Source organism: Dicentrarchus labrax, unplaced genomic scaffold (assembly GCF_905237075.1).
Source record: "Dicentrarchus labrax unplaced genomic scaffold, dlabrax2021, whole genome shotgun sequence".
Lineage (NCBI taxonomy): Eukaryota > Metazoa > Chordata > Actinopteri > Moronidae > Dicentrarchus > Dicentrarchus labrax.
In genome coordinates, this window is record NW_026136711.1 from 22,481,770 (window position 1) to 22,502,610 (window position 20,841).

At 41.6% G+C, this 20,841-nt stretch overlaps 1 protein-coding gene and 1 long non-coding RNA gene across 4 annotated transcripts in view; one reads left to right on the forward strand and one right to left on the reverse strand.

Annotated features, from left to right (window-relative positions):
- cacna2d2a (calcium channel, voltage-dependent, alpha 2/delta subunit 2a) overlaps nucleotides 1-20,841 on the reverse strand; it is a 143,630-nt gene that overhangs the window by 17,456 nt on the left and 105,333 nt on the right. For all 3 annotated transcript variants that reach the window (XM_051414526.1, XM_051414525.1, XM_051414524.1), the window contains 8 exons: nucleotides 10,992-11,042; nucleotides 10,575-10,674; nucleotides 8,916-9,077; nucleotides 7,194-7,304; nucleotides 6,338-6,416; nucleotides 3,172-3,221; nucleotides 577-666; nucleotides 86-154 (listed from right to left, as the gene is read on the reverse strand). In XM_051414526.1, the coding sequence (XP_051270486.1) occupies nucleotides 86-154; nucleotides 577-666; nucleotides 3,172-3,221; nucleotides 6,338-6,416; nucleotides 7,194-7,304; nucleotides 8,916-9,077; nucleotides 10,575-10,674; nucleotides 10,992-11,042 (712 nt within the window). The remainder of the gene's footprint in view (nucleotides 1-85; nucleotides 155-576; nucleotides 667-3,171; nucleotides 3,222-6,337; nucleotides 6,417-7,193; nucleotides 7,305-8,915; nucleotides 9,078-10,574; nucleotides 10,675-10,991; nucleotides 11,043-20,841) is intronic.
- LOC127371640 (uncharacterized) lies at nucleotides 566-4,283 on the forward strand. The gene is made up of 2 exons (XR_007886423.1): nucleotides 566-660; nucleotides 813-4,283. It is a non-coding gene; the product is annotated as an uncharacterized LOC127371640 (long non-coding RNA).

Genomic DNA, 20,841 nt, shown 5'->3' on the forward strand with positions numbered 1-20,841 from the left:
TGGTGGTATGACTCACGCAGTATGCTGTGAAAAAAAAGTAGAGCTATTTTAAGATCCACATCTTGCATTGCAGTGTTGTAATTACCTTAGAGCTTACAGTATCAGCGGTGAGGTTGAAGACTGGCATTGTCCCAGTGATGACAAGGCCCAAACCCTGATAAAACATTTGAGAAATCCAGTTAAAAAATAATTAAAATGATCTTTGCATATTGCAATATTGAAAACCCAAAACATGAAACACAAGAAGCTGCAATGTTTAATGATACAAAGTGAAACTGTAGAGATTGAAAGGTTGTGACACCAAAACTACTATTGGATATTACAATTTTGTCTTAAAGTAGTAGTTCAGTGCAGCAGAAACTTTTTAGTGCTTTTATTTGGACAAATTTAATAGGTTGTGACCTGAACTTGCCCAAATATCTTCTATCCTAACAATCACTAATGATTTACACATCAAAACTAGCAATTGGAGTAAATAATTAAACATAGGATTAGAAAGTTGCATTAGTCTGCAGAAACAAACCATGCTTCCTATAAGACTTCGCACTTCTAACTTCCTTTAAAGTTCTCACTCACCAGAGCATCCTGGTAGACGTTGGTCCACTGCACCTGCTTGGCTCTGGGACCAGCCAGCACCATGGGACGACCCAGAACATCCAGGTACTCCTGCAGCAGCAAAAACACACATAATCAAACAGACGTTTATAGTGCTTGTCATGTACAGGTGTTAAAAGCAGAATGCCGTCCAACGTTCATCTGTCATAAAACTATAAGACCCTGACCGACCTCCTCTCTGTCACCACATAAACCAGTGGGCCACAAGCAGCAGCATCCCGGTCCTGCCAAGCCATAAAGCCTCCAGTCCTGAGACACTCAAGGCCGTTTTTCATCATTATGAAGGAGCTATTAAAAACACATTAAGGGTGTCAATGGCACAACGTGCAAACAGGCTATTCTCCCAGAGGCTTTACTGTCATCGCCGGCACTGTGAGAATGTCCCACAGCGATGGTGAATAGAGGTGAGGGGTTAAGTCTACTAGTAATACATCAAATTCACTGTATTCTCTTGTTCTCTGGAGCTTCCTCTCACAACAGCTGAGATGTGTGTTTTTTTTTTTTTATAAACACCCTATTGATCTTTGTCATTTTGGAGATGGTGTGTAATTTGGTAAAATTATTGAGTGAGTGACCTCATGACATATGAAACGGTTGCACAGTTTAGAGGGAAAAGAAGCCTGCCGGGGATGGGACGATCGCACTGCAAGCCTTCAGTGTCTTGTTATTATAAAGACCAGAGACAGAAAAATGATTCTCTAATTAAACCGACTGTGTATAATTCTGCAAACACTTACTAAAAGCCAACTTCCTCTTTAGTATCCTACTCAGCAGTATGTGAGTTGTAATGCCAAATGCCTTTATGTATCAACACACTGTATTCAAATGTAAAAACAGGCTCAGTGGGAATGCAGCAGCTCTCTCTTGGGGCCGAACGTTAATTCGGAAAACATTAGACGTTTTCACAAGATGACAAATTTCCATCCAGTTTGCAGCAAAAACGGAACCATTATCACAGGTTTCTGACCCTTGTATCTGTCCTCGATTGCACAAAAGGGGCGCCCTGTATAAGCACGCAGCTATTTCAGTATTATGCTTTCGACCGTTTGTTTTTCCATCGCCTGAACAGTGAGGTGCTGACAGGCGTAACCTATTCTATTATTAGCTCAATAAAAGTCCGGTTTAACGCGCCACAGGGAGATATTCCATCAGGACAATGACAGCCAGACCTTTTCACGGGATATAGGGGAAATTTTCCGCCTGGCTAGAATGATCTAGGAAACATAAAAAGTCAGCAACTGAAGATATGTGGTCCAAAGGAACCGGAACCATACAAATTCCAATAGCCTCCCTACACGTTGATTAAATGCTATTGTCTCCCTGGGTACCGTAACAACTACGACGGCAGAGAGTAAACTCATCAGTACGTTCCCTCTAAAGACAAACATTCTAACTAAAGCCTGGCCTGTTATTGTTACTCCACTGAGATTCTATACAAAGAAGAAAGAATGGATGAAGTAAGCCTCAACCATGCAGAAACAGAGAAGAAGGTGCCACGTCTTTTTAAAAACTATTCCACTCTTCCTTCCTACATGATCACATGACTCTGGACGGTAAGAATAATAATAATTTTGCCATCTGTGGTCCATCTGTTATTTGAAAGTTGCCATCTTAGTCAAGTGAGACTATCCGATGAGTGTCTGATGTTGAAGGGCAGTGTATGATTAAATAATGTGTCTTCTAGGCCTATACAGAGAGCCGTAGTCACCCACCTTCAGAAAACCTATTAGAGTAAGTGGCAGTTTTCAGAATATAAATATGCCAGAGTTAATGGAACAGCTGACAGTATATTCTGGGGCCTGATCGCTCACCGGGGCTGAGGCGGGGTGGTGGTGGTGGGTAGGAGGAGATGGGAGGGAATTGGGGTAGGAGATAGGAAGGGAGAGAGCAAGGGAGGAGGGGTGAGCAAGTAGCTCCCCCACCACATATCGTGAGTCAATTTCTACAGCTGGAATGAGGTTATCCCAAGGGCCTCTAGAAGCTTGGAGGGCCTCAAGCAAGTGTAGGGGGTGGCAGGTCCGGGGTGTGTGAGGAACCCGAGGGTGTGTGTGTGTGTGTGTGTGTGTGTGTGTGTGTGAGAGAGAAAGAGATAGAAAAGAAAGTCTTTTCCTCAGAGCGTCCACAAACATTAGCATAGAAAGACCACAACTCTATTTGTTATCACTCCATCTCCAACTCTGTCACTTCCCTTATGTAGTCATCCAGCTGTGTCGTCTTCTGTCCCTTTGTCATGGAATAAAAAGCCTATCTACAATCTGTATAATTATCATCAAAGAGACCATGAAGGAAGAATGAACTACTTTCTTGCTTAAAAGTGCTGTTTTTTGTGGATTCACAAAGGTGTATACAAGCTTGTCCACACTAAAATTTTTTGGGGGACTTTATAATGCCTTTATTTGATAGAGCAGCTGAAGAGTGACACAAAAGTGGGGGGAGAAAGAGGATAACATGCAGCAAAGGGCTGCAGGTTGGACTCCAACCCAGCAGCCTTAGTACGTTGGGGGGTGCACTCAACCGAGTGAGCGACCAGGGTGACCTGCACTGCACATATCTCACCTGGGTGTTGATTCTGATGGCTCCAATCGATGGAATTTCAAAGTAGTAACCTGAAGATTAAGAAAAGAGAATCAATACACTATTCCAACAGAAAGCTGCTGTATCCAGCCTGCTTCATCGTGCCTGCATGTCTCATATTCTGTCTACATTTTCAAGAGTCACAGTGTGTACAAAAGTGATCCATTTATAGATTGGAGTCTAATCTCTTCCATGTTATTAGGTACATGTAATGCTATCGTCTCCAGCTGATGATGTTGTGCCAAGCAGGCACGACAGAGCTTGTGGCCATTGACCTCTCCACACTCATGTGCTGTAGGATGTAAATGTGGAGGCTCATTGTGAATGCTGAGCCCCAGGCACTGCTGCTGCTGATTAGGAATGGAGGAGAGTGACCGACTGGGTCAATAACCACGCCGCTCCCCAAGTTATTAAAGTCATGAGTGTTTATACAAAGAGCCGCGAAATGGAGACAGCATCCCCAGAATGTTAAAAGGCAGAGATGACTCTCATTATTTTGATACATTATGCACTTTGCTACAGTGGTTTGTGTCAAGATTTGCGTTCTCTGTCTCATTCATTTGCACATGCGAGCATGCAGATATTAGGCACTCGCGTGCACGTGCATACACATCTCTGCACACACAATCTATGTCTCTCTCACACACACACACACACACACACACACACACACACACACGCAGGGCACAGCTATTTGTCATAGTTTTGTTCAGAGTAGTAGTTTGTCCCAGTGCTTTTGGCAGAGTACCAAAGAGGTGTCATCTGTCGTTGTAGGGCAAAGCTTGGCGAGAGATGAAGACAGGATAATATAGGTGATAACTATAGAAGTGAGACTGTGATGTCGATCTGCAGGTTAACAACAGAGATCAGCTGTGTGAGGGGCAATTATGAATTTAATCAATAACCTATTTTCCACGTGAAACTTGTTTACATAATGCCTCTGTGCTATTAGAAGTCAGCCTTCCTCAAATGTCATCATATATTATGCCTTGAAGTAACTGTTATGTAGGTTAAGTACGATGTAGATATTATAAGTATATCCTAATGCAAATATGAGTAAGATAGAAGTTTACCCAATAAACTCTTCCAACAAACTTCATGGTGTAATTAAATTGTTATTAAATTATGTTTGAACACCATGAATTTATGGGATATTTCATTTCTAGTTTTGGATTATAAACAGCACTTTTGTTAAAGTATTAGGATCACCAATGCAGTGTGTCATATTTGCTACTTTTATCCTCCATTTCACCTTTTTTCTTTTTAAAGATAACTCTCTCGTCTGTTTTGGGCTTTTGTTACATCGCATGAGAGCATGGAGAAATGGTTTCATTGTACTCAGAGTCACAGAGAGGTTACTTTCTTCTTAAGATGGCACTGAAGTGAGACAACAGCTAGCATCTCCAAGCGGCCTAGATGATTGTGTTTGTGTGTGTGTGTGTGTGTGTGTGTGTGTGTGTGTGTGTGTGTGTGTGTGTTACTGCTGTTTATCAAGTGTGTATATGTCATGGGTGAAGGGTTAGGGCCTGTGGAAGTGTCAGAGAGCTGGCTCTGTTGGAGTGAGATACCAAAGAGTAATAAGTACTGAAGATATGAGAGGACAGCTCCATTGAGGCTGGTGTGTCAACACTATTGTCTTATGTTGGCATAGGCTTTAGTACCATGGTAATCACTACAGTGGTGAACAGCAAAGAGCATGTTGGCACAGCGGCGTAATCCTGGACTTTCCCCAGTCTGACAGGGAGATGGCACGGTAATCATCCTGCCACCAGACTCCTCCTGCTAATTAATAACAACTTCTGGGGAGATACTTCTGACGCACTTGGCTCCATTGGCAATAAGCTAATCAGCAGCAGCAGTTAGCCGAGGCTCCATACAGACAGCTGAAGGCCCCGTAAAGGAGCAGCTTCAGTTAAACTGCAACACTGAGAAACAAAATTAAAACAAGCCAAAAAACAGAGGAAGAAAAGTGGGTTGTGGATTAAAAAAAATCAATACTGAACACAGCCACAAGAGTCAGAGTTAGGTTGGGATTAAAGGAGCTGAGTCAAGATGAGATTCATGCGGACAAAGTAGCTGACAGGAAGAGCAGCTGAATCATGTGGGTTGTCAGACTGTCTGTCAGAAGCAGGGCTGCCGGTTTGCTGGGTAATTTTTGGGTCTGTGGCCGCTTTATAGTTATAAAATATTGATTGGAACATAAAATGAGGTCAAGACAGACACCCGGATAAATCTTGGAGATGATGAGCTTGTAATGGTGCCGGCAGATTTTAATATTTTATTTTATTCTATTAATATTTACATAGTAGTTAAAGCTGCAGTAGATAACTTTTATAAAGATGTCCGTGAAAGATAGTTGATTATTCAGTTTCATTCCCCGATCTCTAAAGCATGAGACTCAACAATCACCTCTCTCTCTTGTCTCCAATTGGTTGTTTTCATTCAGCCGTGGTGGTTTCTTGCAAATACATATGACAAAAAGTTACCAATTACAGCTTTAAATAGTAACTAAGTAGTGTTTGGCTGTACTTTTCTGGTTGAAAATGTTGAGTGTGTTTCACCTGTGACCACAACCAGCATCACTGATAAGTGCAGTCAGAAGTGTGCTGACCACACCCAACAGCCATGTCTTCAGCAAGGTGAGAGGTGAGCCAAAAGAGGTGTTAAGTCAGTCTTGTATTTATAATGTAACTAAGGGTACGTAAGTTTAAGTACCTAAACAGAATAAGAGAGTGCAGAAAATGTATGGATTTATTAATTTATTCGTACCAGTATCTAAACAGTTGTGACTTTGTGATGACCCAGACTTCTTCTTTTAAATCTTGACAATCTATCTAAGTTAATATCTATGTTATGGAAAGGGGCCCACAGGGTCAAAATTATGCACTGCAAACCAATAAACAAACCACACCTGTGTTGTTGTGTACTGCTTTGATGTTCCCAAGAACAAATGCGACCCATCAATTTATAGTAAAGCTTGACTAGGCTTTGCATTTCTGATTGAGAATGACCTGAGACAGCGTCATTTACCAGAGTGCTCCACATCTCACCAGCTCTGCGGAAAGCCTACTCAACCTACTGCGTCATATTTCTCTTTTATATTTCACATACAAACATGTTCTTTGACAGAACCACCTTATCCACTTACCTTTATTGGCACAAGCTATCCATTGCAAAGGGGTGACATCATAATTATGCTGGCCAACAGAGAAGGTGAACACACGAACCTGGATAGAGTAAAGACAAATGGTGAGAGACGATAAAAGAAACACTCAGAATAAAAACAAACTTCCCGCAGAGGTGGCTACAAGAGAAAAACAACACCACGCAAACCTCCTTCTGGATGACAATAAGGTTACTGTCATGTGAAAACTATAATGCACAAATCTTGAGCATGGTTAGATTACCCTCCCAGTGAACTCACAAAACTGTCTCCAACACAAGACTGCAGTGAGAGAGTTGTCAAACTGCAGATTATTCCTATATGACAGCAGCAGTCATGAGGGAACCGGAAAGTAATGGATATCAGAATAAATATTGGTGGGGCAGTGAAATGGGGAAAGGAGGGGTGTGGAGTGACAGCAAGACTGGAACAAAGACACAAACTGAGTATCCACGGGCTGTAATTTTATAGGCTCTGGTGATAAAGTGGCTAATTAGTCAGCAGGTCAGAGCTGTTAACACCAGCAGCGAAACAACAAAAGAGACAAGAAAGAGAAAGAGACAGATAGAAGGAGGGAGAGAGTTGAAGAAAGGTCAAAGAGATGAATCACAAGAGGAAAAATCCAGTATCAAAACAGCTAAAATGGAAGTGGAGAAAGCTTGGAGTTATGTGCACAGATTGAAGTGGTTTGGCATGTCTTGACAGCCTAACTAACAACTGCCTATGCAGTAATGAGACAATGTCAGCAGAATATGTTAGGAGATGGGGAGGGCCTGCTAAGACAGTTTCTGGACATGCATGATCTCTTGGGCTGGCAGAGCGAGTAGATGAATAGACTCACCGTTTTGTTGGGCCAGTTGTACTTCTCAAAGATGTCCTGTGCACGATCCTCCCCGCCATCTGTAAACATCATTATCATCTTATTGCAGTTGGCCCTCGGGGCACTGCTCTCCTGTGGCACATGAAGAGCGAGGAGGGAGGAGAGAGGAGCAAAGAAAGAGAGGGGAAGAGGCAGGGAGACAGGTTAGGTAATATGCAAGGATAAAAGAGGAAAATGCTAGAACATCATTTAAAACTGCATTTCAGCTTCCAGAAGTATTATAAGGCATTTTCAAAATAGCTCCAGATTGGGGTAGATGCAATGGTAGAGATCTTAGTAGGTCCACCCCATATACTCAGCTCAGCAGATTAGAGAGTTGTTTGGAAGATGGAATTATTCTATATGTGATCTTTTTTATAGTGTCTATTTCCTGTGTGCAGTAGTGTTTTCCACATTTGTGCTAATTATTTTGTAGCTTCTTAATACAATTACAGAATGTCCCTTATGTTTAAATATGTGTGCGAGTACAGTTATGGTTGTGTTTTGTGTTTTTCATTTAATACTAATTGGTTAACCTGGAAGATGTCCAGTATAGAATGGAGAGGGTTTAATGTCTTTCCTGGAAATCCTGCAGTGTTTAAGAGTAGTATTCTAATATATCCTATAATGAGTAGAAAGAATAATGTGTATGGATATGTAAGTAAAAAATAAAAAATTATTCGTTGTCCATATATCATTTTCACATAATATTCTTTTATTATTCTTTGTCACACATTTTGTTGCAATAAATCCATCTGAGCTTTGAGTTTTTCTTCATTCATTTACACATTCCCTAGTTGGTAGGCATAGGCTTCCTCATATTATCATAATCTTAGGATTTAATTTGAAGTATACAACATTACTCTAGCGTTAAATTTGATTGTGTCAGAAGCACTTTCATGAGCATTTCAGCACTATATGCTCATAGCAAGGCACCAGTTTTTAGAATTCAGCTTTGAAACAAACCTCCCCGCCTGCCTGCACGTTGATATGCAGGCCAGCGGCATGTCAATTTGACAAGATTCTAATAAAGATAAATAATATTGCTACAATTACATATTTTTATTGTGCTTCTGCCACCAATCATGGGTGTGAGTCTGCCACAGACAGCGATTAAAGGGGCCTTTTTATTTCTCATTCTGCTGGCAAGGGAAGGGGGGTGGTGGGGGTTCGGGGGTGGTGGGGGGGGGGGCAGCTGGCACTTGGCTCTATGCCTCCAAGCCCACCAGAGGAATATAAAGTGTCTGTGGCTGATCTCCTCTGGGCTGCGCTCATCAATCATCCCATCAGAGCCCATTAGGGTGGCAGCCTCTTAAAATACACAGCAGCATACGGAGCTGAGGCAGCACCTGTGTTGCGAGCACGTGGATGCCTGCTGCTGACAGGCGTCACCACTGTGCTGGCTGCGGCAAACGTTAGTGAGACTCCACCGCAACAGCAGTTATTGTCAGACCTACCTTTGACAATGACAGAACTCTGGAAACGTCTTATACAAACCTGGACCACTCCCTGTCAGCACTGTTTTATCACTGTTAATGCAGTTTTTTTATTAATTGGATTAGACAGTAACCCTGACAGGATATATAATAACATGCTGGAGCTAGTCACATAGTTCCAGCATGTTGCTGAAGACTTTCAGGTGGGAGGCACAGACAAACATACACCCTTGCATCGCCCTTCCTCGAAAAGCCTGTTGGCGCTTACATTGAGAAGCTGTTCAAAGGCAAATGTGAAGCCAGACTTGTAATCTGTGGTTCCTTTGGCTTGCATATGCATGACGGCCTCCTTGAAGATCTTCTTGTTACGAACATTGGCTTGGACCAAAGTCCTGAAGCACGGAACAACAGCATCGGCTTTCTCATTGAACTGAAAGGGGGACATACAAAGACACACATGAGCATACTGCATATTTATACTGAATCTGTGTCTGTTGTAAGACTGCGTATTTCTGTGTGGTTTCTCTATCATATGTGTGTGTGTGGTTCATGGCGGCAGGATGCAGACGTGGGTGTGTGCAGATGTAAGCTGCCCTGCTACTCTCTGGCTGGCAGTAAACACTGGTAATTACAACTTTCCACACAAAGAACAGGTGCACCTGAAACACCAGAGCAAACCACTGAACAGAAAACCAGCCAAGGTAATATCATCTGTCTCATCTCATCCACCAAATTAGTCTAAAACTATGTGTGTGCGCGTGTTTGTGTGTAGGTTTGTGTGCATGCGGTGTATATTTTCCTGCTTGTGTGCGGTGCCTATGCATGATTACAATATTAGCAGCAATGTCTGTAATAGCAGGTTTCAAATGCTGTTTCTTCTTGAAGGTCAACTTCAAAATCTACTGACATTTTCAGGACAGATTGATGTAAAACATTATGTGCGAGAAAAGCTGACATTTCTCATGGGCTGGTGTTGTGTCGTATTCAAATTGTCAGACAAAGAAATCAAACACACAAAAGTATTCAGAGCCACATATTCAATATTCGTCACTGTGTCGCTTCTTAATATCACATCTCTGGTGTCTTAAAAATGTTAGGAAATAAAGCTAGCTGTGAAACAAGATTAAGAAAAAACAAGCTGGGTTCTACTATCTACTATCCACGATAAATAATAAATAAAGTCCTATGAAATAAAGTCTGTATTATTAACACTAATTATATTGCCATTACAGAAGTGAGGCCACAGTTTGTCATAAAGAAGTGTACTGAAGCATGGAGACACCGGAGACAGTGTTTGATGATTATTTTCAGATAATTTTTGGTTATTAATGTCTTTTGTGTTTGCAAATAATCGACAGCAAGCTTTTGTAAGCCTTCACTTTCTTTATAGGAGTGAAAATCAGATGCGTTCCCACCCAGATTACTATGCTCATTTCTTGCTCTTAGAGCCGGGATTTAGAGGCATACAGTGGCTAAGAGCAATGGATTATGAAGGATTACTGAAGGAAGTCTCCAAACAGAGCCACCACACTGAACATGTGGACCGACTCGGTGTGTGTGTGTGTGTGTGTGTGTGTGTGTGTGTGTGTGTGTGTGTGTGTATGTATGTGTGTGTGTTATCTGTCCTGCAATATAGGATAACGTTAATAGTTCCCTAAACATTCTTCCTAATAGAAAGCTTGGTAATCAGTAGAGAGTGGCACAATCCCACACGGACAACGGTGGTCCTGGAAAAGCAAATACACTATAATGAGGGAAGTGCAGTGTTTCCACTGCAAGCAAACAACTGGGAGCAGTGTGAGCACACTGTGCCGTTTACTGACTCCCTGCTTGATTAGCACCTGCTTAATGAATACAACAAATATTTGTGTCATTGTTGCTTTCAGAAGTGATTTGCATCATCAAACATCTGCAAGCTTCTCCTTACCCTGGCCACATTCACATAGTCGTCATCTGATAGAGTGTCCAGCATCTCATTTACCGAGGTTTTCATCAACTTCAGAGTAAGTCCGCTAACACTTCCACTCCTGCAGAAAAGAGGCAATGAAGCACTTAGACGCTCAGTTATGACAAGGCAGGTGCTGATCCTTTGTCTCCATATTTGGGCATGCATTCAAAATCACATCTGTGTGTTTTAGATGGTGATAAAAGTAGACTTCAGTTACGCCATTTTGTTTTTTTAATTTAAGGTGAGAAAATGAGCAGTGATCGGCCTTCCTCCAACTTTAGGCTTTTCTCAGTCCAACAGGTGGCACTAGCGCCCTTTGAAGGAGACTTCCACTCTAGCCAGGAGGAAACGTTGCAAGAGGAGGCAGTGAGAGAGACAGAGGAGTAAGATACTCACACATCCACAATGATGACCATGTCCTTTGGAGACGATGCACCTTGGATATACCTGCACAAAAGACACAAAGAATGGACTTTAATTTGTTCCCATAATCTTTGAGAATTGCACTAAAGAAAGACGCCAAAGTCACAATGAGCTGAGCCATGATAATATGGAGGGACCAGGGCTGAGCCCACTTAAGCTACAGAATACTGAAAAGGCTTATGTGCTTAGAAGAGTTAATAAGTTGTGTTATATACTTCAGTGTTGGCTACAGCTACTGTCGGCTGACTTCAACAGAGATACTCCTCTTTACTGAATAACAATGCCTACTCTAAATAATTACTGCATAAGCCAAAGTAATTGCTAGTTTGTGGTCTAAGTACATAATAACACATTCACGACAATGGCCTGCACTGAGCTGTACAACCTCCTAAGCACACAAGCCATCACTGTCAAGACAGCTCTGTTACAAGTACTGAATCTAAAAGGTGCAGAAATCAACATCTCGTGTATCAACAGAGGATTCATACAGTTGTTGATCAGTACCAATAGGCTTTTCATATTCATTTATTGCCATTCGCTAAATATTAATCTTAGATCCTGCTTAAATTAGCTAGTTTCTTTTTTTTATTCATATTAGGCCATCATAAGATGTGCTGGACACCTGTTGCTGTTGATTTTCAAATGATGTTTAAATAAGTTAGAAATAACTTAATGTCGCTTTAGCCTCTAAAAGCTGAGTTTTCTTTAAAAACCTGCCTTACTTGATTGTTTAGGATACTGATAACTGTTTCAAGAAACAGAATTACCCTTAATTGTAATTATTTAAAGACCAAAAAACCCCAACAAATTCTAAAATTAAATTACTTATTAAAATGGAATTTTCCGCAGTCACGCTCTGCTGACTCATACAGTCTAATATTCTTTATATTTAGTCACTTGAAATTTATAGAAACTTCTCAAGGAGCAGCCTGAATGGTGTTGACCTGTGCTGTGGAGAGCCTGTGCTGAGCTAAGTGCTGTCAGTAAAATAAGATAGTTGATGTTCTGTTCCTTTGATGACTCATCATTTGGGCGACACATTATTTACTCTGGCGGTCCCTTTGTTGGGGGGAGGCACACGCTGCTTAAGACCATTATGCTTCTGCTGCAAAGCAACTCCTAAAATAGGGCTGTTGTTCTGGGTGTGTGTCAGCCTCGGCACAGCGTGGGCCCACAAGGCAGAGACTGCTCTGAACTAGCAAGGCCTGACAACTTGTGTCCTGGAAGAGACACACGCATAACATCTGTCCACGGTTGATAGAGGATGACATACAGAGGGAAGTCAAAAATTCACTCATTCGGATCCAGTGGCAATTAAATTCACATTTATCCCTGATACAAAAAGAGCTGAGATTGATGGACATTATAAGCTTTTCTATGGCACACAGGGAAGGTTTCAAATGTGAGTACTAGTTTGACATTCTGAGGAGCGAACAGGCGAGCAGTTAGCAACCGTCTTAGGCAGAGGCAGGGTAATCATCAGGGGTCTCTTTCTGCTGATTATCAGCTGTTCCGCTGAGTGTGGAGAGAAGCCAGCTGCCTGTGGGCCAGAGAGGCTCTTTTCTTATGCCCGGCCAAGCTGATATGGAGGTAGAGCAACAGAGCCCCGGTAGGCTTTGCCACTGCTCCGCAAGTCTCACCGCTCCCACTCACACTGGCAGGCGCCACTCCAACCTGCAGAATGACCCCTGACCCGTGTTGAAGTGATGTCCCTCAGCACACTGCCTGGGCTGCACAAATCCGTTTTTTTTCTCTTCATTTAAACACAACCCGTGGCCCACTCTGCTGAAAAGCTGCCTGAAAACCCCAGATGGAACAGAGACTCGGCACCAGCACCACCTCACAAGAGGTCGATTAACTGAGCATGCCCAGAATGAACATGGGCAAAATGTATGTGTGTGTGTGAGAGAGAGAGAGAGAGAGAGAGGAGGGGGGAGGTAGAATCCAATTATTTTCAATAATAAAGAATGCCACATCAAAGGTAGAACTTCCGCAGCTCTCCACAACTGTGTGGCGTATGAAATCAGGTCTGGAACCATGAGGCATATTGGCATGCATGACTTTTATCAATTTAATTACTGAAATCTTAATTTGAGGGAGTGAGAGGAAGAGGAGGAGAGAGCTGAGACTCCACACAGTGGCGGCTTCTTTCTTTTCGAGCGGATGGGGTTTGTGAAAGCGATCGTCGATGCAGGACAGAAACTCGGTCAAAATGTGGCCCACGTCTCCACTACCTCAGGCTCACGCTCAGAGACACCCCGTCTGGACTTTGAAGGAGGGTCATTTGGTGATGGCTGATGCCTGCAGACCAACTGCAGATTTTCATTAACTTCTCTGATCAGTCTATTTCTCATAGAGGAGAATAGTCCTTTAATGGGACTTCAAATTATTTTGAACAGGCTAAATGTTAATTATAAGGCAATGCAGGCTTCTATTACTAGTAGTCATTATAGGTCATCTTCCACACCCAATGTAAAATCCCACAATGGAGTGCTGTGCTAGCTCTGGCCCTAAAATCTGATGAGAAAATATCACTTTCAAGCAGATAATTTCTCTCAAACTGTGAAAGAGGCAGCATTGATCAGCAGTAATGGGGTTTAGGAGGAATGTGCGAGCAGTGATGAAGTAGAGAAGAGTAACACATGAGCCAGGATAGCGTCACTCAACACTGAAGCTATAGTGCTGCCATAGCTGATTTTCCCCACAGATTGTCTTGGTGTATCAGCACCGCTCTTTTTCTCTCCCTTTCCATTGCCTAAAGTACAATTGAATTTTCTCTGTGCCTCTGAGCAGAGAACATCAGGATCACAGAGAGTGGCATGGAGTCAAGGATTTTCAGTCTCTAGCCTGATATGCAGTTCTACAGTTCTGACGGATAAAAATCATGAATTGAGGCCAGTATCAGTGTATAATTCACCACATTTTGACTCATGGATCCAGATGTGTTGTTTCTGCATGGATTCCAGTCAGTAATTACCTCTCAGCTTCTGCCCACTGATGCCATTCTTTCCCTGTCATTACCCAGTCTCCTGCATGCCAAGGCCAGGTGACAAGCAGATGGGCCTGGCTGGTGCTGAACTGAGCCCTGTCGCCCACCGCGACACCACCATCAGCCATCAACCAGCAGACACAGTATATCAGCCTATAGCCTCTCTGGCCATTCACTCAAAGTTATTGTCTGTATGTAACAACTGGTGCTGAACAATCTCCCACATCACTATTGTAGTTACATATTTCACATACAACTAATGTGAAAGCTCTCCGTCTGGGTTCAAATCATGATGTACAGCTGGCCAGGATTTCATTCAGCCTGTTTATAACTGTCCATGTACAGGAAGTAGAGTGGAACCTCACATCTTATAACCTAGTGCATATACAATGACAAATAAGTAGTGGCTACATTGTTGGCCATGCGAGTACAGCTGCCTGGTGGTCAACTAACCAGTTCCAGACAAAAAAGTGGCCATGGTCCTTATAAGTACATGAACCATAATTTAATACAGTACAACCTGAAAGCCTGTAAGAACAGAAAAATTACCATAGTTCTGAAAATTGACTGAGGCAATAATAATAATAATATATTATTTCTGACTGATATTCTACTGTTTGTTTTCCAGTGAAAACATACATTGTAATTTATCATTCACAGTGATTTCTTTTGTTATTTTCTTACAAAGCACTGTGGCATTAATCATTAAAGTCAGTTATCAAGCAAAAAATGAACTCAATACATTTGCTGGTCTCACAAAATTGAAGATTTACTGCATTTTCTGTTTAATATATTTGTATAGGTAATCTGTTTTAATTTTGGGCTGTTGGTTGGACAAAACAATAAATATGTAGACATCACTTTGACTTCTAAGAGCTTGTGTGGAGCATTTTTGAAATGTTTTGATATCTCATAGAGTAATTGACTAATCAAATACAGAATTCACAGATTAATTGATAAGGAAAATAACTGTTGGAGGTTTGCATTATATCACACACTGCAAGAGAAGGTATTTCACCAAACAGCCAATTGCAAATAACATGTAAGTGCCAAAATTTTGTCCAAGGTTTTTTTCATTTTATGATGCATTATTAACCGAATAAATCGAAAAGCAAGTAGTGACTTATGTATGCCTATAAAAAATACCAGAAAGCCATAACATCCATCATGTATTTCACGATATCAACGTGTTCATACCATCACAATATGTACAATCAAGATAAAGCCTGATTCGTGTGTGCAGTAGACATGTGCTCTTTACATTGAGGTGGAACGAGGTATCGCTCCAAATGAGAGGAGATTAAAGCAGCAACATTCCCAACCACCCCACCCTTACAACCTGCCACCACCATCCATAAATCTAAAAGAAATGCATTATACAAGCAATGAACACAATGACATATTCTGCGTTGTGGTGATTGTATTTTGCTCCTTTTGCAGCAGTGTGGTAAAGGAGTCTCATTGGAATTCATGAAATAGTTTTATCATGGCGCAGCGCTGTAAAATCAATACATTAACTGTGCCGGGGGGGCTAACTCTCTCAGGAGATTGTGTTTATGCACCCTGACCCATTCCACAAAGTGTTGTGCATTACATTTAAATTGAAGGAATTATCTACTACATACATTTCAGAAACGTGCAATAGATACATGTAGCACGGTGCATTGAGTGGCTCAGGCTTTTAATGTGCTTCAGTACGGAAGTGTGCAGGAGCAGCAAGTGAGTTCATGTTTGTCTAGATTTTTGTTGTGGACTAAGTTTATTGGCCTCATTGTACAGTAAATATAAATAATGAGCGCATTGTATATATAGTATCATCTGTGTTGTGTGTGTGTTTGTCCACTGTAATGTGTGAATATTCTTCACAGTGTGAGCTCTGATGTGCACGCATCATGCACAGTAGATTTAAGCAGAGAAACAGCAGAATAATGTGAGAATGTATAATAACACAGAAAGGCTGCTTGTGTATGTGTGTGCGTGTGCCTATGTGTGTGCATGTAGTTGTGTTTGTGTGCAAGCTCCCATGTGTGCGTGGATTTGTGTTGTGCTGATGGGCTTATTATTTTATGGACTACTGCTCTCTTAGTGCTCCTGTGGATGTGGCAGGCGAATAAAGATTGAATTAAGATAAAAATATAGGAGGACGGTGCCCAGAGAGCCTGCAGGAGAAAAGAGATGTTGTCTGCCGTTTATTTATTCTACTTTCTGTTGATTATTGGAAGTGTTGGTACCAAGATTCACATTTCCATATTTTCGGTTAAGCCTAAAAAGAACACACAAAATGTTATGCTAAATTTTTCAACCACTCTCCTTTCTTAGAAATAAAAGTACAGAATATTGAATTAATCATGCATATTGGAATACATCAGCATCAATTATTAGTAGAACGGTATTAGTATGTTACTGTTGCTTCGTGGGATGAAATAAAAAGTCTCCTGCTGTTTCTCTCACATCTCGGCTCAAACTGAAACGTCAAATATTTTATTGAGACTAAAACCACTAAAGCCTTGTGTCACCTTCAGTCTCACCAATAACACAGTGGTCTTTCTTTTGACTCTGCTTCTCCCTGAAGTGGGGCGAAGAGAACGAAAGGAGGAGGATGCAAAGCACTAGATATTGGGAATGGTATTTTGGGGTGCCTCGGCTTCGAGGATTGACCAGCAGTCATAATATTTACAAAGAGGTTAGATTGACTTTTTGAAGAAATCAATATGTGATATAGACTACATGCTGTTGTGAGCCTGGGAGGTAATGGGATCTTTGCAACGCTTGGCTAACAGGACTCCATGCCTGTCTCTGGTTATTTCTCTCTTCGCCCTTTCACTTTTCTCTCTCCCTCTCCCTCACTTCGCCCTCTGCTTCGCTTCCCTTGATAACACGAACAGACATTATAATGGACAAATGTTAATAATTAATGTCAGAGCAATTGGAGACAATTAAGTGTGTTGACTGGACCATTAATTTTCCTGGGGCTGTTGGTGGGGGAGCAGACGGGGAGAGAGCCCATCTGTAGAGGCAGGCGGTCCTCCGATCTTTTTCCTCAGAGGTGCACCTGGTCAGTCACGCTGCCATCCATCCGACCCAGGAATGCTGCAGGTCTGTTACACTACAAACTGGCCATGAATCCTGGCCACTACTCTCCATAGTAAATCACATCTGTGACTGGGGGAGTCTTCCTGGAGAGACAGTGTCAGTGCAAATGCCACTGAAGCATGTTCCTGCGATTGCATCTGTGTATATCAGTTGCTATAGAGGATATTTGTGAAGCTACAGTATCTATCTGGCATATCACCCCATGTGATCTGATGTATCTGTGAGTTTGTGAGGGGATGACTGCTGATAGTTCTGTTGGAGGATGTGTGAGGATGTGTGAGAATGTGTGTGTGTGTTTTTCTGTTTTTTACAGTACATGCAAATAAAGTTGTTTTTGTATGTATGTCATTTAAACATGTATGTTTACCTGTTCACTTGTGTTTTTATTTGGTCAAATTGTAACTACCAAAAAAGTGACATTCAAATTGAACAAATTTTTCTGCAGGGACATGTGAGACTGCATACATTAGTTTTCTCCAGAGGGCAAACATTTTTGGTGACATCATCAGTGGTACTGGTCCCTTAATTGGTTTAATATCTGTAAATTGTAATATCACTTCATTCATTACCCCATGTTTGAATACAGTATGGTCATATGCCATAACCATAACTGGACTTGTGAAAGAGAGTCAGCTAACACTAGCTAAATTGGCCTACTTTGTACAACGTAGGACATTGTTTGCGTGGGAGCTGTGATGAAATGACATGAATGAAAATTAACATGTAGTGGAAATCAGTGTTAAAGTTGGCAATAAGCAATAAAACGCACCCTGACTCAATTTAACATCCTCAGGGGTTTTATTGTCTTACTCTGTCTGGTATGACCAATAACTTATGGTGGCAAACTTGCTGTGTTACTGACATTTTGCAGACTATGACAACTCTGATCTACTTCTGCTACTCTTACACTAAGTTTCAGGATTAACTATTATCCTGTACTTTAGCAAAAGTTACATAGTCTAACTTTAGATCTCAGCTAACATTCATAGGCTCAATATGACATGCTTCAGTCACACACCACACAAGTTAACAGAGCGTCTCCTAGGATTGTCGCCTGTAACATTTCACTCATTTGCTACCATGAGAAAAACTCATCTAGTCGCTTGAAGCTTACAGAAGAGGTCCAAAGACTGTTTTATCCCCTTGAAAAACTCAAAACACAACAGCTATAGTATAATTATAATACTTCCTTAAACAAACAGCGAGGAGAATTCAAATTTGACTTTAACCAAGTGGATGCATGAGTTGTGTTCATCTTGGCATCAGTGCGACTTGTGTAAATGCTCATGCTGTTGTTTGTGTTACTGTCCCTCGTGACGGATGCTGCTATCTGTCGCTGTCACCCCTGTGGACTGTTTTCGTAACGTGTGTGATTGGCCAACCTCACCAGAGAATGTCAGTCGAGGAGACAGCATGTTAGACTATAATCACACAAGTCTGACCTGACATATCATGACACTCCCTGCCACGGCCCCGCCACTCAGCGCGGCTGGGCGCAAGTTGCTAAGCAACGGGCCACAGGAATGTCGAAGGCTCCGACATGAGGAAAAGCTCGGCAGAAGTGACAAACATGGAGGGCCAGGGGGGAGGGTGACAAGGTGTTCATCTCTGCAAAAATACACCTCATTCTCTGTCTAACCTTGTCACACATGCTGCTGCCACTCAGCATTCCTCTCATCTTTGTCTCTCCTTGTTCCTTCCTGTCTCCGGGAAGACTCCCCCAGTCAAAACATGTGTAAGAGAATTAAAGTCGGATGTACTTCAGTTGTTGCGCTGACAGATCAGAGACAGGATCCTTGTTTTAACTTGTCCTGCTACGCTGTGCCTTGTGTTCTCCAGCATTTTTCATGTATCTAGTGTTGGCTACTGTGACAGTGGAGCACTAGGGAGACTTCTCACATTAGCTTAATTAAATTGTCAAGGAACGCCTCGTTAGCCTGATGATTGTATATACATTAATTTTTTAATACAAAGGCAATCAGTAATCTAAATGCAAACAAACGTGTCACCCCAATAAGAACCGTCTACCACATCAAAACTGACTATACTTGCAATTTCCAGTACATGGTTAAGAAATTACTGTGACTGGCTGATTATTCGGTCTCTTATCTTATACAACTGGGGATGGAACAGTACAACCAGGACTTTGCACAGTAAGAAAGACGTAAAGTGTGATTAGATATCCTTAATCTTAGTTTTAGATGGTTTATTATGGAATACAGTTTTTATTTTAGAGGTTTTTAGTAACCAGGGCAGCCAGCACTGTAATTTCCATCTTTTTATGGATAAATCAATTTAAACTTCACATCAAATGAATGACTGAAGTTACATTTAATTTATTTCTAAAGATGAATACATTCATAGTCTTTCAGACGTGGCTAAATTTACAGATGTCAAGGTTGTGTGTTTTAAATCTTCCATACAACCTTCCTCAGAATGCAAAGGCTTCTTTTGCTTGTCTTTTGTTTGTTTGGTCTGAGTCGTTGACTTCATCTGAGAAGCCTGGCCTGACCTCAAACAGCCACTCAGACTGAGCTGGACCGAGACAGAGATGGAAAACGAGGTCAGGTCTAATCAACATTGCTGTCATGATTATGTCCAGTTCACTCCAACCTGTAACCAGGCAACAGGCAGGGCTGCCACAAAGCCGATGTGACAGTGGCAGGTAGATTGAACGTGGAAGGGTGGACAGGAAAGCTTGGGCGGGTGGGTGAAGGGGCTGTTTGGCCCAATGCAGCCTAGTTCTGTCCAACCCATCACACTCGCCCGCCCAGGCACTCTGTACACAGATCAGCTGTTGCATAGTACCACAGGCAAAGGTGGGTACTAAAAAACATTAGCCCCTATCTTATTTTGTCCTTGTAGCAGAAGACAATACATCAACATTATCACTTACAGAGATAAATACAGGTCAGGAAAACATTTTGATCTCATTCCATTAAGGGGTATCGCTTATTTAGCTCTGGGCTGGAAAGAGGTTTACAGGAGCCAGAGACAAAATACTGTACAGGAATCCTAATGCAAGGCTGGATTTAAGAGCCAAAGCCTTTCTTTTGCAGATGTGGTCACATTTACAAAGCCCTCTAATATGCAGGTATGCATTAATCAGCCAGTTCAGGAAAACATATTGCCTTCTTTTAAACTTGTTTTTTTTTTTTTATAAAGGAACTGTCTGAAGCATTTTTTATAACAGCTGCATTGATATATACAGTATGTTACAGGTTACTCTTGTAAAGTGTATTTGTGTAATGCAGCGAAGTGCATGTAATCATTAAAAGTAGTTGTATGTATGTAAGTAGATTACTCCTTTTCACAGAGCAAAGCAGTATGAAGATTATTAAGATGAAAAGACCTAGGATGATCTTAAATATAACCACAAAAGACATATTCAGTAGCACGGTGCATCGATACAAGATTATGCTTCCTCTCTAACACACAAATCAAAAATCAAATGTGTTTACAGCATGTGTGTAGACTCAGATCAGATCACAACAGTTTGTCACAATTTTAAGACAGCATGACACTGCTGCTGCTGACAGCACAGGTGTTGCAATGACAAGTTAAATTTCTGCAATTTTCTGCACTTTTACTCTGCGGCTGCTGCTGCTGCTGCTGCTGCTGCTGCTGCTGCTGTTTGTATGGGTTAGAGGCTGTCCTTTTGCTGTTAATATATTAAAGTCAAACTTAAATTGAGGTCGTAAACGCCAAATCAGTGAGTAAACCTCCCGATACCAAACCCAA